Source organism: Bubalus bubalis, chromosome 18 (genome assembly GCF_019923935.1).
Source record: "Bubalus bubalis isolate 160015118507 breed Murrah chromosome 18, NDDB_SH_1, whole genome shotgun sequence".
NCBI classification, from domain to species: Eukaryota; Metazoa; Chordata; class Mammalia; order Artiodactyla; family Bovidae; genus Bubalus; species Bubalus bubalis.
Genome location: NC_059174.1, coordinates 36,067,495 through 36,093,124, shown reverse-complemented (window position 1 = coordinate 36,093,124; position 25,630 = coordinate 36,067,495). Strand labels below are relative to the sequence as shown.

Genomic DNA, 25,630 nt, shown 5'->3' with positions numbered 1-25,630 from the left:
ACAATTGGGAGCATGTGTTGCCAGAGATAAAATTTAAGCTTTTCAGCTGAAAATTAGAACTTTGGAAAACCTACATTCATATGCTAGTTATCTTTCCAATACTTAATTCTGATATGATTGATAATAATATTAATAACTGTGATTTTGAAAATATTTTTAATGAATGTATCAAACACATGGAAGATCATAGCTCAGTAAACCAATATTTTCCAAATGACCAATGAATTGTATTGCAAAACCATTCAAGGGTAATAGATCCATTAAAAGTGCAAGCTAGACTATCACATTTTAATATAATAATGATGAAAAGTTCACTTGCCAAAGTTTGGTGCAGAGTCAAAGAAGAATATCCATATTTTCTAAAAGAGCTCTTAAAATAATTCTCCCTTTTTCAACCTTGTGTGAGGCTGGAATTTTTTAATATCCTTCAACCAAAACAACATATCACAAAAGAATGAATACAGAAGCAGAATACCATCTTTCTTCTATTAAGTCAGATTTGCAAAAATGTAAAACAATGCCACCCTTCTCATTAAACTTTTGTCTTAGAAAATAAGTAGTTTTCATAAAGATATGTTATTTATATTAACCTGTAATAAGTTTATTGTTATTTTTCAATGAATAAATATCTTGAATTTTTATGTTTTATATTTCTAATAACAGTAAATATCAATGGATATAATCCATGTAAACAAAAATTCTTTGGGGTCCTCATTAACATTTAACAGTATAAAGAATCCTGAGACCAAAAGTTTGAGAACTGCTTCTGTAAGCTGTTAATGATATTGAGACTATGTTGGTTTTCTTTTTATAACTAAAAGAGGCCCCAGGTTTTGGTGAACACAGGAGAATAACATATATGGCATGTCCTTGGGGAAGCATTTATGTGTTGCTTTTGCTGTGCACCTTTGGTAATAGCACCTTGATTTTCTTTGGGGGGGAACTTACCCCATTTGAGGGACTGGTGCATCTCACATTGTCTTAAAATTTTAATTTCTTGAAACAGAAAGCTTTGTCAAGGCTTTTTGAGCATTTGTGGTTCCTTAACATCCAGGTTTCTTTCTGAGTTTGCTTCTTTAGCCTTTCTTCACTTCTTTGAGTTTGGCTTTCTCTTCTTAGGTCCTTTCTGGCATTTCCTCCAACATAAACCTATCTCAGCTATATTGAAAATCTGTGCTTGGAATTTTGCTTTTGTTTAAGCTATCCAGAGACCATTGCTGTTGCTTACATGATAACCTTAACAGATACATGAGAAGAAATTATCCTTATCTCTGAAAACTTCCAAGTTTTCAAAAAGCAAAGTTTCATCTCTTAAAAAAATAACAGCAGCAAACAAAAACTTCCTGGGAATCAAATTAATGCATGGTTTTTTAAAAGCTCATAGTACAAACTTTGGAGGTAGGCTTTAAATTTATATTTTGAAAGCATTCACATTTCCTTTCTTGTTTCACAAATTAAACACAGTTGGGCCTGTATTCCAGTTCTAGGGAAGATAGATAAGCATACTCTTCTGTGTTTCTTAATGCAAGTATAAATCTTGGACAGAATGAATGGAGCAGCTATCTGAGAACACAGAAATGTAAAGGCCAGTAAGCAAATGGAGAAGACCAGAGTATGAAGGTCTACCAAACTGCTGATGGGTAGATGACCATTTTTCCCCTTTCTAGTATCACCAGGCCTGGACTTGAAGGATTCTGAAACCTGGAAGTACACTCCAGGTGTGAACAGAAATAACTCCAAGAGAAGCTCTTTCTCTGGTCTGAAGAGTAGGAAAGGGGATCAGCTAAGGGTCAGAGAGGGTGGAAGAAATCTCGGGGGTTTTTCCTTCCTTTTCCCCCTTCCCTGTCCTAGCACCCAGGCAGTGTTACACTGGTGGCAGCAGTGACACAGTAACGATTACAGTGGGGGGGGGGGGGGGGGGCACCTAAAACCAGAGGAAGACAACCTTTTTCTTTAGCAGTGGAGCTGTAATTCCCAGAACTTGAAATGGATTCCCCCCCTTTTTTTTTTTGGTCTATTCTGATGCTTAGTCCTGGATGCAGATACAGTTAGTATGTGGCAGAATGGGGAAACTAAAGCCCAGGAATGCAAGGCTGGTTCAATATTTGAAAATCAATGAATGTACTTTACCCTGCTGGTCCAAAGAAAGAATCATATGATTATATCAATTGAAGCAGAAAAAGCGTTTGACAAGATTGAACATCAGTTCATGGTAAAAACACAGACCAAACTAGGAATGGAAGGAAACTTACTCAACCTGACAAAAGGCATCTACAAAAAACCTACAGGGAACATCATAGTTAATGGTGAAGAACAGAATGCTTTGACCCTAAGATCCAAAATGAGAGAAAGCTGTCTGTTCTCACTTCCATTCTACATCATACTAGAAGACCTAGCCAGTGCAGTGAAGTCAAGAAAAATAACAGATTGGAAAAGAAGGAATAAAACTGTCCCTTTTTTCAGATCACATGGCTATCCATATAGAAAATTCCATGGAATATATCAAAAAGCTATATAATAAATAGTTTAGCCAGACTGCAGGATATAAGATCAACACACAAAATCAGTGAAATGCTAGCAGTGAAATGAAATTATCAAAACAGTATCATTTATAATAGTTCCAAAGAAGAAAAGAAAAAATACTTAGGTATAAATCTAATAATAAAACATGTAGGTGGGACTTCCCTTGTGTTCATTGGTTAAGAATCTGCCTGCCAATGCAGGGGACATGGTTTGATCTGGGTCCAGGAAGATCCCACATGCTGCATGCCAACTAAACCCACGTGCCACAACTGCTGAAGCCTGCGCGCCCTAGAGCCCATGCTCTGAAACCGGAGAAGCCACCGCAAGGAGAAGCCTGACACTGCAACCAGACGGTAGTCCTGCTCACTACAGCTAAAGAAAGCCCATGCACAGCAACGAAGACTCAGCCAGCCAAAAACAAACAAAAAATATAGGATCTGTATGTGGAAAAATTATAAGATGCTAACGAAATCACAACCTAGTAAATGGAAAGAAATACCCTGTCTATGGATTAGAAGACCTAATATAGTTAAGATGTCAATTCTCTCCAACAGATCTATGGATTTACTATAATTCTAATCACAGCCTCTGCAGGATTTTCTGTTACAGACAGACTGATTCTAGATGACATATGGTAAGGTGAAAAAAAAAAAAAAAAAACCCACTAAAATCACGACAGTTCTGTAAAAGAAGAACAAAGCTAGAGGACTCACACCCAATTTTAAGAATTACTATAAAGCTACAGTATTCATGACTATAGATAGATGAGTGGAACAGAAGAGAGAGTCCAGAAATAGACCCATACAAACATGACTGATCAATTTTTAACAAAAAAATGTGAAGGTGAACTTCCCTGGTGGTCCAGTGGCTGGGACTCTGTGCTCCCAATGCAGGGGGCCTGGGTTTGATCCCTGGTCAGGGAAGTGGATCCCACATTCTGCAACTGAAAGATCCTGCATGCCATAGCTAAGACCTGATGCAGCCAAATAAATATATATATTTTTAATGTGAAGGAATTTTAGTGGAAAAAGGATAGTCTTCCATAAATGGAATTAAAACAACTGGATGTCCATATGCAAAAATAAAGGAACCTTGACCTAAAGCTCCTACAAAAATTTGATTCAAAGTGGATCGTAATCTAAATGTTAAGCAATAAAACTTTTAGAAGAAAACATTAAAAAAAAACACCAAAAACTATGTCCTGGACTTAAGGTAAAAAGCTTCTAGATATGACACTAAGAGCATGCTCCACAAGAGCATGAAGTAGACTTCATCAAAATTAAAACTTGAGAAAAATACTGTTCAGAGAATGAAAAGACAAGCTATAGAGTGGGAGAAAATATTTGCAAATCACATATCTGACAAAGAATTTATATCCAAGATATCTAAAGACCTTTCAAAATGAACAAGAAAACAAACACCCCAAAGAAAACAACTAGAGAGAATATACTGTTGGCAAATAACATTAAAAGAGGCTCACTATTTAGTCAGTGGGGAAATTCTGGCACATACCTATTAGAATGGCTAAACTTTAAAACTCCTCTAACACTAATAAGTGTGAGTGTGAATATGGAGCAACTGGAATCTTCATACATTGCTGATGGGGATGCAGAAAGGTATCTCAAGGGCATTATTGTACTAAGGGAAAGACACAGGTCTCAAGGGCATTACACTAAGGGGAAGAAGCCAGACTCAAGGCTATATCCTTTAAAAACTAAGCTGAGTGACTCCATTTATATGATGCCATGTATATGACATTCTGAAGAGATGAAATAGTGAAAAGATGAGGGGTTAGGGGCGGGGAAGAGGTAACTACAGAGTGCAGCATAAGGGAGGTTTATTGGATCCGTGGCTCTGGCATCATTGTGGTGGCCACAGGAGTTGACACGTGTCAGAACAGTACACGCAAAAAGAGCTAAAACATAATAGGACCTAAATGATTTATAAAAGGTAAAAACCTTTGTATTCTTCAAGAAAGTAAGTATAGTCTTAGTATAGTTTTTCTGCTGATAATGATGTAAAAGTGAATATGATGATCTGATTAAAATGAAAAGACTTACTTCGTCCCCTCCCTGGCAGCAGGAACTTAGTGTTGTAACTGCTATTCAGAAGCATGTGACGCCCGTTTCCTTTGCCCTGTATGGTTGTGCTCAGCCTGTTGAGGACAGAAGCACCAGAAATTTGTATTTTCTGAATTCCTTTGCTAGTCCTCCTTCCCTTGATCTGTATGTATCTCCTTAAACTCTTCCCTGTGAAGAACTGAAAATATCTGTGGACCAGTTTTCCTTCCTTTTTTTTTGTGTGTGAGGTATGTTTCTTTGACACTGTATTTAAATTAGCTCCTTTATCCTATTAGATAACTCCAGGTGGTACCAATTTTTTCCTGGCTTTCCTCATTTTTAAAAAAATGTGCACATATGTTTTTAAATATCCTTTTTAATTTTCAATCACTGTTATTTACACACTGTGTGTGTGCTCTTGGAACATAGAACATAGGTTTCTTGACTGAATGACTCTCCTTTTTCTCTGTGGCTGAGGAGACCTTCTCATCCTACGTGGAACTTGGTCCTGTTTTCTGTGCTGCTTGTGGAGTTAGCCCCCTGGGGTTTATAGTATGAGAGGCTGTGCTGGTTCTCCTACTGAATTGGCCTGAGTTCCACTAGTGGAACTCTGGTCAGCAAGTCCCTCCCCCTGTCCATCCCCCAGTATATCCTCCTCTCATTCCCCCGTTACATCAAAGCTTGTGCATCCCAAAAGAACAAAACCACCTGTTCCAGGGGTCTGCTGTCCATTTTGCCTTTCCATAGGAGGCCCTATTCAGATTGAGTAAATGGTCTGTAATCCAGTAGATCAGATTCTGCTGTATCAGCTGTCCTTTTTTTTTTTTTCCAATGTAATATTGAATTAGTGGAGGTGATGAAATTCCAGTTGAGCTAGTTCAAATCCTAAAAGATGATGTTGTGAAAGTGCTGCTCTCAATATGCCAGCAAATTTGGAAAACTCAGCAGTGGCCCCAGGACTGGAAAAGGTCAGTTTTCATTCCCATCCCAAAGAAAGGCAATACCAAAGAATGCTCAAACTACTGCATAATTGCACTCATCTTACACTCTAGTAAAGTAATGCTCAAAATTCTCCAAGCCAGGTTTCAGCAATATATGAACCTGAACTTCCAGATGTTCCAGCTGGTTTTAGAAAAGGCAGAGGAACCAGAGATCAAATTGCCAACATCTGCTGGATCATCGAAAAAGCAAGAGAGTTCCAGAAAAACATCTATTTCTGCTTTATTGACTATGCCAAAGCCTTTGACTGTGTGGATCACAATAAACTGTGGAAAATTCTGAAAGAGATGGGAATACCAGACCACCTGACCTGCCTCTTGAGAAACCTGTATGCAGGTCAGGAAGCAACAGTTAGAACTGGACATGGAACAACAGACTGGTTCCAAATAGGAAAAGGAGTATGTCAAGGCTGTATATTGTCACCCTACTTATTTAACTTATATGCAGAGTACATCATGAGAAACGCTGGGCTGGAGGAAGCACAAGCTGGAATCAAGATTGCCGGGAGAAATATCATTAACCTGATATGCAGATGACACCACCCTTATGGCAGAAAGTGAAGAGGAACTCAAAAGCCTCTTGATGAAAGTGAAAGTGGAGAGTGAAAAAGTTGGGTTAAAGCTCAACATTCAGAAAACTAAGATCATGGCATCCAGTCCCATCAGTTTATGGCAGTAGATGGGGAAACAGTGGAAACAGTGTCAGACTTTATATTTTGGGCTCCAAAATCACCACAGATGGTGACTGCAGCCATGAAATTAAAAGACGCTTACTCCTTGGAAAAAAGTTATGACTAACCTAGATATCATATTCAAAAGCAGAGACATCACTTTGCCAATAAAGGTCCATCTAGTCAAGGCTGTGGTTTTTCCAGTAGTCATGTATAGATGTGAGAGTTGGACTATAAAGAACGCTGAGCGCCGAAGAATTGATGCTTTTGAACTGTGGTGTTCAACAAGACATTTGAGGGTCCCTTGGACGGCAAAGAGGGTCCAACCAGTCCATCCTAAAGGAGATCAGTCCCGAGTGTTCATTGGAAGGACAGATGTTGAAGCTGAAACTCCAATACTTTGGCCACCTGATGTGAAGAGCTGACTCATTTGAAAAGACCCTGATGCTGGGAAAGATTGAGGGCAGGAGGAGAAGGGGACAACAGAGGATGAGATGGTTGGATGGCATCACCAACTCAATGGACATGAATTTGGGTAAAGTCTGGGAGTCAGTGATGGCCAGGGAGTCCTGGTGTGCTGTGGTCCATGGGGTCACAAAGAGTCGGACATGACTGAATGACTGAACTGAACTGAATACTGAAAATCTAGTACCTTACACACTGTAGTACCTTACACAGTTGTTCATATGGTTGAAAAATAATTGTTAGTTTTTTATACAGGAATTTGATAGAATGTGAAAAGTTCTTGGGTATATAAGACTCAGTTTTACTTTTCAGTAGAGCTTATTTTGATATTTGATATTCTGATTATATCTTTCATTATTACAACAGTTAAAAAAATTTTTCCTCCTTTTTTAGGCAGTCATTATTTGTATCAAAAACAAAGAATTTGAAAAGGCTTCAAAAATTTTGAAAAAACATATGTCCAAGGACCCTACAACTCAGGTAAATTTGATATACTTTGCTTCCATTACCTATATCCAGCTCATTGCTTTTTATGGGGAAACAGGGAAAGGGTTCTCTGTCAGGAATGTTAATATTCAGTTTCTTGAACATGTCTTTTATATCTAGGATAATTTACTGTTAGAATGGCTTTTCAAAAATTTGAAAAATTTACAGAAATCATTTACTTGACCATTTCTGCCAGGTATGTGACAAAACTAGTGATCAGCACCAGTACTAACACATCTGACTTTATTTACATAAATGCTGATCCTGCAGACTTGAGAATCTGCCTTACTGAGGACTCAATGCCTCTGTTTTCTGGTGTCAAAAACTCTGCTGGTACCCCGCTCTTTTTTTAATATATAAATATAAATTTTATTTTTGAAAAGTTAACACATGTATATAATACAACATTCATAAATACAACAAAATAGCTTAGTGAAAATTCTCTCATCTCTGACTTGGCTATCTCATTCCTCTCCTTAGAGGGAACCAATGCTTTTTTCTCCTTAACAGATTCTGTGCATATGTAGGCAAATAAGTGTGCATGTGTGTATGTACAGACATACACATATATCCAGTCTTCCTGTTCTTCCCATATACATATGTGAGTGTATTCTACATACAAACTTGACCATTAAATTGCTATTTTCACTTAATGTATCTTGGAGATCTTTTTATACTAGTACATACGGAGCTTTTCATCTGTTTCGGTTTTCTTTTTTGAAAGTTTAAAAATCTATATGTAAAAGTAGAAAGGTACTTTAGATCCTAAGTTCTTCATCTTTTTTTTTTTTCCTTTTGTATAGCTAAATAGTAACCAACCGTGACTGGTCAGTAATTTTTGACCTGTTCTACACTGTAGTGGAGAAGGCAATGGCACGCCATTCCAGCACTCTTGCCTGGAAAATCCCATGGATAGAGGAGCCTGGTAGGCTGCAGTCCATGGGGTTGCTAAGAGTGGGACACGACTGAGCGACTTCAGTTTCACTTTTCACTTTCATGCATTGGAGAAGGAAATGGCAACCCACTCCAGTGTTCTTGCCTGGAGAATCCCAGGGACGGGGGAGCCTGGTGGGCTGCCGTCTGTGGGGTCACACAGAGTCAGACACGACTGAAGCGACTTAGCAGCCGCAGCAGTTAACACACTGTGGTAGGCTTCCTTTTCTCCCAGTGCTATTCATTGACAGCACTGAGAAAGTTCTGATAGTGTTGTCTTAACTCATCACTGAATCTTTACTGGAGTTTTTCTTTCTCATGTTTCAACTATTGGTCCTTTGTGTAGAAGCTGAGAAATGACCTCCTAAACATTATCCGTGAAAAGAACCTGGCCCACCCTGTGATCCAGAACTTCTCCTATGAGACCTTCCAGCAGAAGATGCTGCGCTTCCTGGAGAGTCACCTGGATGACGCAGAGCCCTACCTCCTCACGGTGGGGCTTGGAAACATTGGTCATCCTAAGTTTCAAAGAAAACCAAAAGTCTGGCTTTTGCATGTGACCCCAAAGGTCTATGTAGGATTCAGAAACTAGATTAGGGGTGAGAGTAAAAGGACAGAAGAGGAGACATAAAGTAAAATCACTTAGTTTGTTGTCCAAAATAACTGTTTGGAATTCTTGCAACATCAAGATCCTTTTAGTACCACTCAGATTGAGTTCTCCTTTAGTATAGAAAACTATGAGCCATTGTGTGGGGAAGGAAAGAAGAAAGAAATTTAAGACAGTTCTTTAAGTTTTCTCCCTTTTTATGTCCTCCTGTAGTCTTTGCCTAAATTGGGTTTGTAAATGAAACATGCTTGCATATTGAATATGTTCATGGTAAAAGCAGAGAGTTAATGAAATTCTGTGACTTCCTATTCTTGACGTTATTTTTCCTTTCTCAGATGGCCAGAAAGGCTTTGAAATCTGAGTCCTCCGCCTCAGCCACAGTGAAAGAACCACAACCTCAGCCAGCACCAGAGCCTGTGGAAAAGCCACTCAGAGAACCTGCCAGGTAAGAGGGATGCACTTTTGTGATGTTGGGATGAAAAACAGAGGTTGTTGGAAGCATAGTCGTCATCTTAGAGCAGAGTCAGTTCTTCCTGGTGATTTGACTTCCTAACATGTTACTGAGCTACTCAAGGAAGGCACTGTGGGTTTCACAGAGCACACCCTGGGAAAATGGGAATATTGAAAACAGGATGTTAGGTCTTAGGCAGAAGTTCCCGACTGGCTATTTATTCTTCAAAGGCTCTTTCCTTCTGTTTCTCTGTCTTTGCCTCAGTACTTCCCTATTGATATGTTATCTCTTAATACAGCGTTCAGACTTGTGAATCAAATTGCTGAGACCAGTTAACAAAGCAGAGATCTCTTTGAGGGCCCTGTAGGAGATGTAAAGGAGCAAAGTGGGTCCAGGATAATACAGTTGATGGTATGGGACTGCGACCCAGAGAAAGCATGCTTTCCAGCTTTGTGTGATTGTTGCAAAAAATATTTTTTGAGATTTCCCAATTTTTGAATGTTGGTAGTTAGTCTAATTAAGGGGAAAGAAAAAAAGGTTAGACAAGACACATCTGCCAGCTAGGATTGGCATGCAGGCTGCCAGTTTGCCTTCTCCTTACAGTGTTTTCTTAAAACATACTAGCTATTCCAAATGCTCGATGAACTTTATTTTGAACAGGCAGTTTCTCATTGTTCCAAGACTGTGGCATGCCCCTCACTGAGACTTCTCAAGATCCCATTTATAAGTGTATTGTAGGAGAAATAGGGCAGAATTGAGACCACTCTTTAACTAGTCTCACATGAGGGTTGGACTGGGACGGCTGGAAGAAGAGTTTAGACTTGAAGGTGAGATTGCTGGATTATCAGTTGGTCATCCAGATGGACTTACAGCTGTTAGACATTCTGCAGAGCTCTTGCATTAACGGAAAGCATTGCTTTAGTCCATGCAGAGTAACGGATTAGTGCACCCGCTGAAGAGGTCTCTGGAGGGAGTATCATTGGCCCTAGTTCCTTTTAGGTTCTCTTGAAGTTTAAGCTTCATAATTCAATTTCCATATCATATTTAAAACCTCTGCTTAACACTTATAAATCGAAGTGCTTATAAATAAAGGCTGTATCACGCACTTTTCTTTTTTTTTAAATGAAGCGTTCTCAACTTGAGTCTATAATTTGAAGCTTCACAGTTTGAAAAAGTTGCAGCTGCTTGGACAGGCCTCAGCAGTGGTGAAACTGATTTCTCTGTGTTTGCGTTGTTTGTAGGCAGCTACAGAGCACACCCACCACCATTGGGATTAGGACTCTGAAAGCAGCTTTCAAGACTTTGTCCAGTGCACAAGATTCTGAGGCAGCCTTCTCAAAACTGGACCAGAAGGATATGGTCTTTCCTAATAAAGCGCGCCCGCCATCACCAGCCCTCAAAAACAAGAGAACAAGAAAAGATGATAACGAAAGTTCTGCCCCCACTGAGGGTGAGGGTGGCTCTGAACTGCAGCCCAAGACCAAGCGCATGACAATAAGCAGACTGGTTTTGGAGGAGGACAGCCAGAGTACTGAGCCGAGCTCAGGCCTCGACTCTTCCCAGGAGGTCACACCGGCATCACCATCCAAGCCCACTGTCCTCAACCAACCCCTCCCTGGGGAGAAGAATCCCAAGTATGAAGACCTTCTTTGTAGAAGTTTGGGGGCTGGTTGGTGGTCCTGGTTAGGCCTGGTATTGCTTCCATGAATGAAGTAACTTTCAGCTACGTTATTCACCACCAAGGCTTGCTCAGACTGCTAGAGTGTGACTCAGGGTGGGGAGGGACATCATAGCCATTCTGCCAGTTCTGAAGCCCTGTGCTGGGCTTCCAGGCATTGCACTAGGTGGGAGTGGAAGGGTGTCAGAGCCTCCTACTCACCACTGCTTCCATTTTTAGTGAACTGCTGAGTGCCTTGACTACTAAATAGTAGTCTTCTTACAAGAAGTTTGTTTGAATTGGGCCACATTATACTCTGATCCTTAAAAGAGATTTATGAATATTTATAGTTTTGCACGTTCAATGGACATTTGAAACTTGGCAAATTCAGTAAATACTAATCTCTCACATTCTGCTAGGCTCTGTGGGGCAGTGGTTAGAGTGCTTTCATTTCGCTCCACTTCATGACCCCAACCTGGCTTTCAGTTTTGCTACCTTTGTGCCCTCTTGTGGATCTTTGCTTTAGGCTGACTGGTCTGCTTGTTCCCCTTAACCCTGTTTCTGTCAGTCTGCTTTTCTTGGTGCCTCTCATTCCCCACATTTGGACTATCATTCCTCCATCGCTTGTCAGAACCCCATCCGTCTTTCAAAGGGAAGAGAAGCGATGTTAACTGAATACTTTGTGGGCCAAGCACTTTCAATTATCTTAATATCTACGCTCCTCACTCTGAGTGATTTATTAGCCCCATTTTATTGGTGAGGAAGGTTCAGAAATGTTACTAACTTACCGGAAGTCATACAGCTAAAAAGTGGCAAAATTGGGCTTTGGGATTTTTAAATCCTAGTTAGTCTTGACACAAAAACCCATGTTGATACACCATGTACACCAAGCTGCTTCACCTCCATAAATTTCCCCTGGTCAACCTGCTGTAAGTGATCACCTCACTGGTCTAAGGTCACTGCCATCTACTTCTGCACTCTGTTGTAGTTGTTTGGGGACCTATGCCCCAGCATGCTTGTGCTAGGTACTGTGTGGGGCTGTGGCATCTGATAAGTGATTTATACTCAGGCACAGTTCTGCACTATATACCACTATCTGCATTTGGAAGTGAGTCAGTCATTGGCTGGGCTAAGCTGAATAACACACAATTATTCTCATTTGATACCTGATCTCTGCCTCTCACAGCAATTCTATGAAGTATAGGTGTTGCTCCCATGAACAGATGAGGAAACTGGAAAGAGTATGATTACAGTGGCTTTATAAATGGAAGGATCTGTCAAAGGTATGAGGAAGGATGGGTACTCTTTTAAAGCAGAGGTTGGCAAATTATGGCCTCTTGATGAGTCCACCTGTTGCCTGTTTTTGTAAATAAAATTTTATTGGAACAGCCACACTTATGAATTATGTATTGTCTGTGGCTGCTACCTTGAGTTGAGCAGTTGCAACAAAGACAGTAAGGCCTGCAAAGCTTAAGACACTATATGCACTTTATAGAAAAAAGGGATTCCCTGACTCTGGTTCTAGAAGAAGCTTATGTGAGGTGCCCTGGGAGCTGCAGGGAAGAAGAGCTGACCTGGGCAGCAGAGTTGTGGGTGGGCAACCTTGCAGAGGGGCTAGCCTTGGAGAATGAGTAGGAAGTCATCCAGCATATTGGGAGCTGTGGGGTTCTGGGCAGTGGGAACCTCTTACAGCTCAAGAAAGCCTGGCATGCCCCAGAAACTGTCATGCAGTCTGTATGGCAGGAGAATACAGTGCACAGAGAGGATGAAGGGAGAAGGGTCTGGAAGGTAGATGGACCAGATTTTAGCTCCTATTATGTTCTATCAGGCAGAGATTCTCAAGTGGGGCTTCACATCAATTACCTGCAGTGTTGGGTTCCTGACTACTGAGTGAGAAGGGACGGGGAGTGCTCTCTAATCTGCTTTGCTGTGCCCCAGATAAATCTAATACACCTAATCTGAAAGCCTCTGAGCAGACATCACTGACAGCTTTTGTACCAACACTGAGGGAAAGGAGAGGAGGGTGGTGGAGCCTGCTGCCTGGTGAGCAATCAGGACTCAGGGGAGGCTGGGCCAGTGGAATCTCAAAAAAGGCGGGGAAGGCAGGCTTAGGGTCTGTCACCTTGATGGGGCTTTCATATCCCTCATGGCACCTGGCACAGAACTAGTGCTTTAAGAGGTATTTTATCAACCAAACAAAGTAACAGTTCTTGGTTCTCGGAATTTAAGGAGCCACCAGCAAAACTTCTATAAAAGGGTAAGAAAGGAAACATTTTAGCCTTTGTGGGCCACTTGTGTCTCTGTTGTATATTATTTTGTTTTTTTACCACCCTTTGAAAAATATAAAAACCATTCTTAGTTCAAGGGCTCTATAAAAACCAGTAGCCACAGGCTGTAGTCTGCCAATCCCTCTAAGACCATTAAGTTGTTCTAACTTCACCACTTAGGAGCGCAGTGAGCCAGGAGTCTGCACAGCCAGCTAGCAGTCAAGATGAGAACCAGGTCTGAGCCCTGTCTACAACATGAGAAGTTAGGAAATACTGAAACGTTTATACATGTAATAAATGCTGAGTTCAGAGGAGGCGCAGAAAGTACCAAAGTGATCTGCAAAGACAGTCTACAGAAGAATGACCAGCCACTTAGGTGAAAATGATGGACCTAGAGGTAAAAACCAGTTTTATCCCAGGACTTGGATAAATTGATGGAAAACTTAAACTCTGATCCTGACTTTTATTTATGAGTAGTACTTAACACAGCTAACATCCTGAGATGGATAAACCTCATGTAATTTTTACTCTGTCTCAAATCAGTTATTCTTAGAAATATCCTTTTGGAGGTTATGATCTAATTTAAAAACAAAGAAAAGAGTCCACTATTTGTCTCAGTCACTTAGTTAAGTAACTGTATAGAAAACTTATGAAATTTTTTTCAAGTGTATGCATTTATTAAGCAAATTGCTTTCATTGCTCATTTGAAAAATACCCAGACAGGCTTTGCAACAAAATTTCATAGTGGGGAAGAAGACAGCAGTTTGTCTGTGCTCTCTTGTCAGGTTTTTCAGGTGATTTTGATCTTTATAAATTCTTCAAAACTTAGTTCAGATACTTTCCATGTTTGTTTTGTAAAGGATGTTATAATTCTGAGGTCGGATTTGTGCTATGTACAGTAAGACTGAATATATAATTCCATTTATTTAGCAACTTGGATTTTGGATTATTTTATAGTTTTGGAACTGTTTTTGGTTGCAACTAGGTACTAAAAATTTCATGTTTACAGGGAGGATTCTTGTTTGCTTACTATTGTAATCTTTGATAGTATAATTCCTTTATGGCTCTTTGATAATCCAATTGTTAGTTTAGTTAATCTCTCTCCAGCTTCTGTTAGGGTATGTGTTACGGTGCAAGGTGTTTGGGGTAGACAAATGAGGATAATGGTCTCTGATGTCAAGGTGCTTATGGTTACAGGTATGGCGTGAAATGGTTGTGTAGTACAGTGGAAGCAGAGGAGCAAGGGATTTTTGTATGTGTCGGGCAGTCTTCATTGAGAATAGTGGCCTTGAAAGACTTCACTTGGCAGGGAAGGGAATCCCAAGCAGAGAGAACTAAACAGAGAGGCAGGAAAGTAGAGCTCATAGGAGGGAGGAGGATGAGGCTGTCCTGTTTGAGTGAGTGTGTGGGTGGTGTGGCAGGGATGTTGGTGGGGAAAGGAGGAATGGATGAGAAATTGATGGGCCAGACTGGATGATCTTGGCTCCCCTATATGGCCATTTAGTCTTAACTGTTTACAGGGTGAGAAGTATCACTGAATAGAGAGAGGGGTCTGTAAGTTTAGGATGACTGTTCAGGTGGCTTTGGAAGGAGAAGGGGCTGGAGGGGAGAGATTCCAATTAAGAGGCTAGTATGATACTGGTGAAAGGTACTGGACCGTGGGCTTGGGCTTGAGGAATGGGGAGGAAAAGGAGAACACACCAAAAAAAAAAGGAGAACACTCCAGAGATAGGAACAGAGCATCTCTATGACAGAGGGGAAGAAATTTGCAGCTTCTAGGTTAGAATAACGCTGAAATCTTTAGGAGTTCAAACCAACCAAACAAAAAGCCCCAGGAAAATGAACAGGTTGTTGAAAGGGGATGGTGATGTATTCAGTGCTGAGTTTGGGATGATTTTGTTTTACACCTTGTCCTCTCATTGATTTTACCTCAGAGTAACTAAAGGCAAGTGGAACAGCTCTAATGGGGTTGAAGAAAAAGAGACTTGGGTGGAAGAGGACGAACTGTTTCAAGTTCAGGGTAAGCCAGAAGATTCTCACTGGTCTCTCTCCTTGACACTTGCTGAAGTACAGATGCATGCTACTGTTACATCAGTGTTCCAGAAACTGCTCGTCTCCAAAATAGAAAAAAGTTTAAAAGTTCCATATAGTGATTCATGAGGAATCAGTTTTGTCTTTTCCTATTAAAGAATGGAGACTATCAAAGCAACATTTTACAGTTAAAAGAAAATTCTTGGTTTGGTTTAATAAACCCTATATTTAATGGTAGTTGATATTCTTCCCAAAGTATTTTAATTAGAAAAGGTAGACGTGGTCATTCCCTACATTTCTTATTTAACTAAATGGTCAGTTTGTGTATAATAAATGTTTTTTTTCCAAGATGAGAAATGTTCCTTTCCCTTAATGAATACTAAGCTTCATAGCATTTGCATTAGGATCCCCCGCCACCCCACCACATACTTTGCACTCTAATGAAAATATCTACATGCTAAACCTTAGTCTTGTAGATGCTGAAGACTTTTGTAACACAGCAGCAACCAGTAATCTTTTGCCGGTCTCAAAGATTTTGTCCTTAAGAATTACCTTTTGTTGGCAAAAACATAGTTGGCAAAATCAAGATTACAGAGAAGATGGGAGAAATAACGATTAATAAAAGTGGCATTAAATATGTTTAAAAACAGGATATAAAAGTTCTAGAAAACATCCACTTCTGATGCAGTCCAGATTTGTCAGTTTCAGAAATCTGCTTCTACTATATATAGTAGGAAATACTTCATAATTTAAAAATAATCTGGTCCTGTAAGTACCCCTTCTTCTGCGTTACCCTCCCTCATTCTTTAGGAAGCATTCCTGGGACAGTGATGTCTGCTAAGGCAGACCCTGCAGCAGGTTCCACGTTTATGCAACTTTGCCTTATGCAGCTTTTTAACTGGCTCTTGTTGGCTTGAGATGGCATGTGTTGTATACCCTCCTGTAGCCCTCTGGTCCTTTAAAAAATTATCTTGGTCCTTGTTTTATGAAGCCTGACCTATATCCATAATGATGAAAAGGTAGAATCTGAATAGATCTCACATGGTCTGTTGGAGTGGGAAACAATAATTATTACCCCATTCTTTTTGTTTGAGGAATTGAGCCAAATTTTACTTACATCTAATATTTTGGAAATTAAAAAACAATAAAACTGGGTTATTTCAAAGGAGTGGTTAACAAGGAGTTAACAAATTATACACACACACACACACTCATAGGTGTATGTATATACACAAATACATATATTACATATTCACACATATATATGTATGTGTATATTAGGAGTATATACATATATTAATATATATATTAGGATTTTAAATACCACAGTTCCTCAGTTAAGTTTAGAAAATGATATTGGTTTTACTAAAGAGCCTGAAATCCTGACCGTTTACTGAATGCCTGTTTGTGAAGTATTTGCTTTGTACAGATTCTCATGGACTGAAATGATTGGTATCTTGCAAGCAAAGGACAAAGACAAATTATCCTTTAGTGATATCCTTTATTCTCTCAAAGTTTGTAAAATCTGAATCAAGTTTTCCCTTTGGGGATGTTCTGTGTCTTTTTCTTGTGGGTTGTGCTGAGAAAGGTGAGCTCTGACATGAGTCTGCTTCTAATGTTTTCCAGCAGCACCAGATGAAGAGAGTGCAACCAATACAACAAAAAAGCAGGTAATTTTTTTTAAACTGTCTTTTCTAATCTTTTCTGGTTGTAGGGGTAGAAGAGAGGTAAAATAAGTACCCACATTTCACAGGCATAGACTACCCATGCACCTGGTAAAAAAATTTAATTGTAGTTTTCAGATAATCCAAACTAAAGTAATAGTTACTCTCTGGAAGAAAAATCTAGGTCAGAAAGCTGACAAATTTCCCAACCATAAACAATACATGTTTAAAGTTCTGAATGCAGAAATGATTATTAGTTGAGGACAAAACAGTAAGACACTGAGAATTAGTAGATGTTCAAATCCATGGTGTTAACTTATAATCTGTATCATGTTTTAAGAGTATAAATCCTTCCTTTGGGTTCAGGTTATTCTCCTAGACCTCTTCACTATATGAAAATGTAAGTGGAGTGAACAGGTGGTGATAAATCCTTTGCTTCTCTCTCTTCTTTTCCCTTGCAGAAGTGGACTGTAGAGGAAAGCGAGTGGGTCAAGGCTGGAGTGCAGAAGTATGGAGAAGGAAACTGGGCTGCCATTTCTAAAAACTACCCATTTGTTAACCGAACAGCTGTGATGATTAAGGATCGCTGGCGGACCATGAAAAGACTTGGCATGAACTGAAACAGGCTTTCATTTCCACAGAATTCACAGGAGCATGGTTCCTAATAATAGCCCCTGGTAGTCTGCTGTTTCTTTCAGAAGGTGGGCTGGGATGAGAATTTTGGGCATCCTCCTCTCATGTGGGGGAGGTCCCAGTTCCACTTCATCACAGTTGGAGATCATGGAGCTGAGAAACAAAGCCAAGTCCACCCCATGTCCTTGGCAGAGATGACAGGCACACAGCTTGTACAGTGCCAGAATACCATTAGTATTTCCCTTCTTTAGTGGTTTGCTTGAATTTAAATCCCTGGTAATCAGTAGAACCTTCTCCTAGGAAATGGTGGAGTCTATTAGGAGCCCCTTTTGACTCCATGACCTGTTAAAACCAGCAACATGAGCATTATTTGGAGTGAACGTCTTCCAGGTAAAGCTTTGGCCTTCTGATGCAAATGCAAAGGAACTTCAACTGTCGTGAGCCCAGGTTGATGAGAGCCCAGTCCTGGTGGAATCAGAGTCCCTTTAAACATTGTTCAGCCAATTGTGACATCAACACCTAGAAACGTGACTGCCTTGGCATTTGCTCTATTTGCTGGCCTCCGTAGGCAGGTTTAACCTCCACTTCTCACGTGGTTGAACCAGTGTGTTTTTTGGTAAAATGGTGATTGTAGATAAGCTTAGCCCCTGTCCCCATCCATTCTTCCCAATTCCCTTCTTTATGCTGGACTTTTAAAGCTTAAAAAAATCCTGATTAAGTATAAATGCCTAATTCCATTCTTTGTGAAATGGTTGCTTCCGCCTGGTTCCCTAATTGTGCTGTGTTAGTGTCTTGCACTGGAATTCAACATTCCCTTCTCCTTTTGTACTGTGTTGTGCTTGCTGTCTCTCAGATCCTTAATGACTGTCTTTTTAGCAAAAAAGAATTTCAGTAAAGTGTTTTCTGTAATCTTTTTTTAAAATGAGAACTAATTATTGTCCATAACTTGTAGCATTCTTCATTAAAGTCTTGCTTCTCTCAAATTTAAGTAGCTGTTTAATTGCAGCTGAAAAAACGGAGATAGCAAAATGCTGAACAAGCTTTGGTAAACCCTGCTGTTTGTGTTAAGAAACTAATGTCAAACTGTATTGAATGTTCTAATCCTTAGAAGCTGTGCCATACAGACATGTGGAAGTTTTTCTTAATCTGTCTCATTTCTTCATATACCATACCTCTGAGGACAAAAGAATTCCCTTTTGTCCATTTCTTTTGACAAAACAAATGTTAAAGTTTAAAAATTCATCTTGTAGTTAAAATTTGGAAACTTTGTACAGCTTTAATACCTATTTACTACATGTTTGGGGGTTTGGTACTGCTGTTTTTCTAACAGTTAGCCCCAAATTAAACTAGTAAGAAGGTGAGAACTTGGTCTCCACTTGATGTTGGTGGTAGCTAGTTGCTGTCTCCCTCCAAACCAAGCTTTAAGATCCAGTAGATTCTTTATTTTCAACTCTCACATTGTTAGATGGCACACTCTAAGTAAAAGTGTGACACTGGGATATACTTAAGGAAGCAAAATATTCCATTAAGTGTTTCTCCAATTTGAGAAATGCATAGATCCACTAGCCTCCCCCCCTCCCTTTTAATATAACTTCAATGTTATTTTTTTTACTATAATGTTACGGAATGTGTACAGAAAAACCTCTGCCTATAGTTTCTATGGGACTAGACAACTTACCATGAACTGATGACTGTTTTGGTGAATCTGTCACTGCTTACCACATATTGGTGAGCAGCGATAGGACTGGGGCAGTGGTGGGACTCCAGTGGCGGTGCCGGTCACTGCGTCACTGGGAAATGATCCCGGTGTCTCCTACCTTCACCTTAGCAACACTGCAGCCACTGTGCCTCCAGATTGCTGTGATGTCATCTGGCCTTTGCTGGAATTGACCACAATTATGAAGTACGTTCTTCATAACAGCACATACTTGGTGACAGTTAAAAGTATTACCACTCGGATTCATTGTGATGCATTCTGAAGCAATACTTGGTTAGAAGGTACTCATGCTTAAGATGATGGCTGAGAGAAAAACATGTAGAATCTGTCAGAACTCAGAGACTGACAGACATACTGTCCTGAGGGGTAGGAGTGTGAGGCCTACTCAGGGCCCCAGCTGTGCTTGTAGATGGTGAGTTAGCCCCTGGACCCTGGATGTCCATTTCATTTCTAATGTAGTAGGTAATGGTACTTCCGTTGTAGGCTTATGTGAGAATAAGATGCAGGTAAATCTCTCCTCCATGAAGACAGTGGGTGTTCAATAAGTCTTTTTCCCTCTGTGGGTGCTAAAGAAGCCACAGATAAAAGAAGACATATCAAGTGTTTGAACAACGTAACAGTCTTTCAGTGGGTTTTGGATAGCTTTAGGGGTGACTTATCATTCAGGTGGATGGTAGCAGAATGAGGAGGGTTATCTGTGGAGGAGTTTGACCACTGTCTCTTGCTCACTCTTCATCCATTTAAATGCTTCTACACACTTCCATGCTATGCTTTGCTCTCCTATGCTGTAGCACTGGGCAGAAAGAAGTCCTGAAACAGGTTTTGCCCCTTGTATCTTACAGGAGCAACAGGTATCATCTAACAATTTGATATGAATTAAAAAAACCTCCCAGCGACTGTGAGAAATAAGTCCATACATTCAAATAGTTGGAAATAAACCTACTTAATGTTTATTCCCAACAGGTAAAAACTGAAAAATGACAGCTCAAAGGAAGGGTGGAAATCGCTCTTCTGAAGTAATAGTCTATGTAGAAACCCATTAAATAGGTTTGGTAAGCCACTGAGTTTTTGAAGTTAAAGCAAAAATTCTTCCTGTGAGCCAAATGTGGGGTATCATGCCAATTCTATTCTGGAATATCTTATGCGTGGCCCTGAGACTGGCCTAAGTGTTACTTGTGGAGTTAATCATTACCCCAGCAGTGGTCTAAATTGCTTGATTCCGTGCTTGGTTCGATAGTACATATACTAAACTGCTTGATTCCACTGGGCTGCACACACAGGAGTCTCCAGGGAGCAGCATGTTCCCTATGCTTTTTGCGGCTGGACTGGTGGTTCTGAACCTAGTGAGCTCTGCTAGGAGCCAGAAGACAGAACCCCTTAGTGGCACTGGGGACCAGTCCCTCTTCCGTGGAGCAGATCGACACGACTTTGCCATTGTGATCCCTCCAGGAGGCACAGAATGCTTCTGGCAATTTGCCCACCAGACTGGCTACTTCTATTTCAGTTATGAGGTGGGTACATGGTCATACTGGGGACTTGTTTTGCTTGTTTGTTCATTTCCTTTTATAAAGGGGGTCAGGTTTTAAATAAACACAAGGTTCTAGTTGTCTTTATTATGCTATGACTCCCCACCTGTTAGTGAAATAGGTCTGCAGTTAAATGGAAACTTGATAGATGAATAATCACTAAAACATATGGCTTGGTTTCTCAAATTTGGGGCTATGGCAGTGTGCTCGAAGTCATGGGACAAACTGGGTGCCTCTTCCTGGAGAGAGAATCATCACATTTACTTGAATTTGGAGATGAGAGGGGAAAGAAAGAGTCCATTTTTTAAATATTAAAATAATATGGATATGGTACCAAGCTGAACGAAAAAAATCACACGGACTTTGGAGACAGACCCAGAGATTTCAAAGACGCTTCAGTTTATGAAGTTGGGGAAACAATATTACTCTCTTGCCTTTAGGGGTAATTCCCGCAAATTGAAGAATCACCAACTCAAGGTTTCTCTATGTAATCAGTCCTGTTGCTTAAATACTTTAAGCCAAGTACTTTAATCCATGCTGTGCCCAAGGATGGTCTGCTCACCAGTAACTTAGTTGTTCATTTCCTTTGTTCTTTACCTTGGAAACCTATTAACTTTCTAAATTTTATTTACATGTTAAAAAACTATATTAGTCTTATGCCAATGTAACTTAAAATTCATTTTATACTAACTCATCAGAGATTTTCCTTATCTCTGAATTAATAATAGAATAGTAGCTACCACACAGCTCACAGCCTGGGCTTATCCAGCTTGGAGACAAGTACATATTGAATGCCTTACTTGCTGTCAAGTATCAAAAAAGCCCAAGTCTGGTATACCACTGGGGACGTCAAAACCAAGTTGAGTTCAGCCAAGAACTACATGGCCAGATTCAAGGTCTGAGACATGTTTTCTCACCAGGTGCTATTGGCATTTTGGACAATTCTTTGTCTTGCTTACTGTTTCCAACTGGCAGGATGTTCAGCATTGCTGCCTCCCTGCCCTCCCCTACTCGCACGCAACATCAATGCGATACCTCGACCCAAATTCAAGGTGGGGGTTGGGCAGTACCATCCCTGACTGAGAACCACCATACTGATGGTCACTGGATGTCAATCTTACCATTCAGTTAGCTTCCTGATGATGTAGCACGGGCTTTCCTCCCTCTTTAATGTGTCTCGGCAGGTTCAGCGGACACTAGGAATGTCACATGACCGGCATGTTGCTGCCACTGCACATACCCCACAGGGTTTCCTTATAGAGACCTCTAAGAATGTTCGGGGACAGATTAACTTCTCTACCCACGAGACAGGTCTGTTTTCATTCTCACAGCTATTGTATTTCTTTGAAATTGGGAAAATAATGAGGAAATATTGAAATTAATAAGTACTGAGATGCAAAAGCCCTGACTTTTCCACATATGGATGGTGAAACAGTAGGGGAAAAAAATTAACCTTGAAAACCACAAACCAGATTTCCTGTAGACTGCCAATGGCCAAGGACATTAATCAGATGTCCTTGATTGGGCTCCAGAAGCTCGATTTTATTTCATCATCTCCAGTGAACCAGATTATGGGAAAGTGATCAAAACAGGCAGATCCATTTATGATACAGAATTACAATTAATAAATTTATTATGGGATAGTACCCCAGTCATCAGAACAACTTGAGCCAGTTACCAAAAAGCAGACTCAGAATATAAGGAAAATGCATGGCCATGACAAATATCCACATTCTACAACAAAGCACTTCTCCAGTCGCCATAAAATTCCCACAGTCAGATCGAGCCCGTCCTCACTCCGGACAGCACTACTCAGTATGAACTGTTCTCTGTACCAGCCAGGTGCACAAAAAAAGACAGTATTTCTCAACAGGTACATAAGACAATCCTTCAGTTCACAGCACAGGGTATCAGCATTATTATTTAACATCTTGGCCCCGATATGCCAGTAGTGCCTTCCAGTCACTTAAGACAATCAAATACCCTGCCACATCTTTCGAACCCTGCTCCTCCCCACTGCGCCCCCACCGTCACGAGCAGGAGGCGACCCCAGTTGAGAATAAGCATCAGTACATACCCCAAACCAGCAGCCCCCATACAAACCACCTTGCAGGAAGTCACTCCCGGATAGCTTCTTTCATTCATACAGCATCCATCTTTTTCCTACTTTCAAGATCAAGATGATATCCCAGCTCTAATGGTGTACAAGCAGGCAAACAATATGCTCTTAATATGCTTGTGGTTAGAAATAGCTTAGAAGATGTGAGAATTACAGGTTGAAAAAGACGAAAATGTTTTCTATCCAATACAGAGCTCAAGTTACTAAAATTTGGCAAAACATTATGGTATTTAGTAAAATACATTTCAGGTAGGATCTTCCACATCAAAAACTGAATCTTTGCAGTTTTGTCTATAGTAGCACATTTAATTTTGGAGAACAGTTATCTCCAGGGAAATTTAGAGGGCCGGAGGGTAGGAGATCAAGAACTTGGTAATGATCTTGGAATTCGTACAGGTTTTTATCGGCTTTGTCTAGCAAACCAGCAAAATCGCTTTGCTTCCGTGCAAGTATACCTCAACTTTGGAGTCTTCTACGAGGGGCCTGAGATGGACCACAAAGAGAAGGAAAGAAAACAACTGAACGATACTCTGGATGCAATTGAGGTAATTGTTCCATGGGAGAGAAACATCCATGGAAACTAAGTTTAAATTTGGAGGAAAGATTAGAATTAGTGGGAATAATATCATACTAGTGAAAGCTCATTTGGGTAGAAACCAAACAGGCAAAAAGATTTGAAGCCTTTAATTTTGTGACTTGGAGCTCTTGAAATTCCTCACTTGATGCCTCTACCAGGCATCAGCAAATAATGGCTCACAGCCTTTTAATTTAGATACAATACACCACTTTTAGTGTACAGTTTAGTGGTTTACAAGGTCCTGCAACCATTACCAGCATCTAATTCCAGAAGTTTCATCACTCCAAAAATAAACTGCATGCCTGTTATTCACTCTCTGTTCTCCATGCCCCCCTAGTCCTGGGTAATCCCTCACTAATCTATTTTCTGTTTCTACAGATTTGCCTCTTCTGTACATTTCACATGAGGGGACTCATACAATGTGGCCTTTTGTGTTTGGCTTCTTTCATTGAGCATGTTTTCAAGGTTCAGCCACATTGTACCATGTGTTAGTACTTCATTCCTTTTTCTGGATGAATAATATTCTATTGTATATAGGCACTGTATTTTGTTTCTTATCAGCTGGTAGGCATTTGGGTTATTTCCACTTCTTGGCTATTATAAATAATGATGCTGTGAGCACCAGCATATAGATTTTTGTATGAACATACTTCTATTTCTGTACACATAAAAGTGGTATACTCTGCTAGTATGATAACTTTTTAACTTCAATGAGGAACTGCTCTTTTCCACTGTGGGTAACACATTTTACATCCCACCAGCAGTGTCTGTTGAGAGCTGCAATTTCTCTATATCCTTGCCAATGTGTTATTGTCTTTGTTATAGCAATCCTAGTGGGTGTAAGTGGTATCTTGTGGTTTTTGAGTTGTGTCTCCAATGACTAATGACACTGAACATTTTTCCATGTGTTTTTTGGCCTTTTCTATATCTACTTCAGAGAAATATCTATTCAAATCCTTTGCCCATCTTAAAATCTAGTGTTTTTAAATGGTGGACTTCTAAGAGTCCTTTATATAGTCTAGATAACAGTCCTTTATCAGATATATGGTTTGCAAATATTGAATTGGCCAAAAAAGCTTGTTCAGGATTTTCTAGCCTATCTTCCAGAAAAACTTTTCAGCCAATACAGTATTTTATCCCACTGTTTGGGATCTCTCTCCACTTTCTTGATAGTCTCCCTGATGCACAAAAGCCCAGTTTTTGTAAGTGAGGTTTTACTGGGACAAAACAATGCTCATTTGACAATTACAGTTGGTCCCCCTCTGTATCTGCAAGTGGAGAATCTGAAGATATGGAGGGCTGACAATGGGACCAGAGCATCCTCTGCAGGTCCTGGGACCAACCTCCCTGAAGATACTGGGGGACAGCTAACTGGGCACATGTCCGTGGCTGTTTTTGTGCCACAGTGGCAGAGTTTAGTAACCACAACAGAGACTGTATGGCTTTCAAAGCCTAGAATATTTACTGTCTGGCCCTTCAGTAAAAAATTTGCAGGCTCTTATCTTCTACCATATACAAAGAACAGAAGACACTGCCCAGAACATCACTGATGTGCTGAGTATATGTCTACATCTAGACACACTCTGGAAGAGCTTTCTGGTTTCAGCACTGAAGTTTTTCATTGTAAAAATTATTTTTTAAAAACTGAAGTCCAAGTAATTTTTTCATATACAACAAAACTAGCCATTTACCAACAACTCCAATAGCCCTTGTTTTTTTTGTTCTGCACCCTCAATAGCCAACTTTTACATATCATAAAATCACGTGAATATAGGAGGTTAGTGCTGGTGGGTACCCAGGTGAGGCTAGATGGGAAGTAGAAAGGAACCCTTTCTGTATTTCACTTTCTGTCCCACAGGAGAGCACACGAAAGGTGCATTACAATATCTTTCACATGTGGCGACACTACAACTTCGCTCGCATGAGAAAAACAGCGGACTTTTTCCTTCTCCAATCAAACTATAACTATGTGAATTGGTGGTCAACAGCCCAGAGCCTTGTCATTGTTCTTTCTGGGATCCTGCAGCTGTATTTCTTGAAGCGTCTCTTCAATATCCCAATGACTACAGAAACACAGAAGCCAAGATGCTAAGCTCAAATGACTACAGTGCCCTAGCTCTTTCCTTCTGGGCACAAGCTTTGTCAAACCTTTGTAAAGTTGGGAAAAAAATCAATTTTAGAAAGTTGTACTCTATGGTTCTTATCTACACAAGCAAAACAGCAATAAAATAATAAAATGTGTTAA

General features: G+C 40.1%; 3 protein-coding genes across 8 annotated transcripts in view; 2 read left to right on the top strand and 1 right to left on the bottom strand.

The window, feature by feature from the left end:
* TERF2 (telomeric repeat binding factor 2) overlaps nucleotides 1–18,429 on the top strand; it is a 22,271-nt gene extending 3,842 nt beyond the window's left edge. The window contains exons 4-10 of one of the 2 annotated variants that reach the window (XM_006047620.4): nucleotides 7,111–7,197; nucleotides 8,483–8,629; nucleotides 9,079–9,188; nucleotides 10,436–10,828; nucleotides 15,053–15,138; nucleotides 16,779–16,819; nucleotides 17,275–18,429. In XM_006047620.4, the coding sequence (XP_006047682.3) occupies nucleotides 7,111–7,197; nucleotides 8,483–8,629; nucleotides 9,079–9,188; nucleotides 10,436–10,828; nucleotides 15,053–15,138; nucleotides 16,779–16,819; nucleotides 17,275–17,433 (1,023 nt within the window). In that variant the 3' untranslated portion in view covers nucleotides 17,434–18,429. Of the gene's footprint in view, nucleotides 1–7,110; nucleotides 7,198–8,482; nucleotides 8,630–9,078; nucleotides 9,189–10,435; nucleotides 10,829–15,052; nucleotides 15,139–16,775; nucleotides 16,820–17,274 lie in introns of both variants that reach the window. The other variant, XM_006047619.4, reaches the window with a different exon arrangement.
* Nucleotides 1–25,630, bottom strand: part of NIP7 (nucleolar pre-rRNA processing protein NIP7) — a 42,586-nt gene that overhangs the window by 13,286 nt on the left and 3,670 nt on the right. Inside the window, exon 5 of one of the 3 annotated variants that reach the window (XM_025268950.3) lies at nucleotides 17,998–19,729. The exons of the other annotated variants lie outside the window; for them this stretch is intronic. Within the exon in view, the coding sequence (XP_025124735.1) occupies nucleotides 19,649–19,729 (81 nt within the window). The 3' untranslated portion in view covers nucleotides 17,998–19,648. Of the gene's footprint in view, nucleotides 1–17,997; nucleotides 19,730–25,630 lie in introns of those variants that run through there. 3 annotated transcript variants of the gene reach the window in all.
* TMED6 (transmembrane p24 trafficking protein 6) lies at nucleotides 19,488–25,630 on the top strand. 3 transcript variants are annotated; one of them, XM_025268949.2, is made up of 5 exons: nucleotides 19,488–19,575; nucleotides 20,444–20,674; nucleotides 21,874–22,000; nucleotides 23,205–23,353; nucleotides 25,244–25,630. In XM_025268949.2, the coding sequence occupies exons 1-5, from the start codon at nucleotides 19,573–19,575 to the stop codon at nucleotides 25,475–25,477; spliced, it is 744 nt and encodes a 247-aa protein (XP_025124734.1). In that variant the 5' UTR covers nucleotides 19,488–19,572; the 3' UTR covers nucleotides 25,478–25,630. The 3 variants fall into 3 exon arrangements, 2 of the variants coding, with proteins under 2 accessions (XP_025124734.1, XP_006047683.1); XM_006047621.3 differs by lacking the exon at nucleotides 19,488–19,575 and having other exon boundaries at nucleotides 19,729–20,674; XR_006546367.2 differs by lacking the exons at nucleotides 19,488–19,575; nucleotides 21,874–22,000; nucleotides 25,244–25,630 and having other exon boundaries at nucleotides 20,575–20,674; nucleotides 23,205–25,179.

What these genes read in the sequence shown, in the direction of transcription:
- TMED6 (XM_025268949.2), top strand. An exon ending in ACTTCTATTTCAGTTATGAG is followed by an intron (nt 20,675 to 21,873) that starts GTGGGTACATGG and finishes GTGTCTCGGCAG; the next exon opens with GTTCAGCGGACACTAGGAAT. An exon ending in CTTCTCTACCCACGAGACAG is followed by an intron (nt 22,001 to 23,204) that starts GTCTGTTTTCAT and finishes GAATTCGTACAG; the next exon opens with GTTTTTATCGGCTTTGTCTA.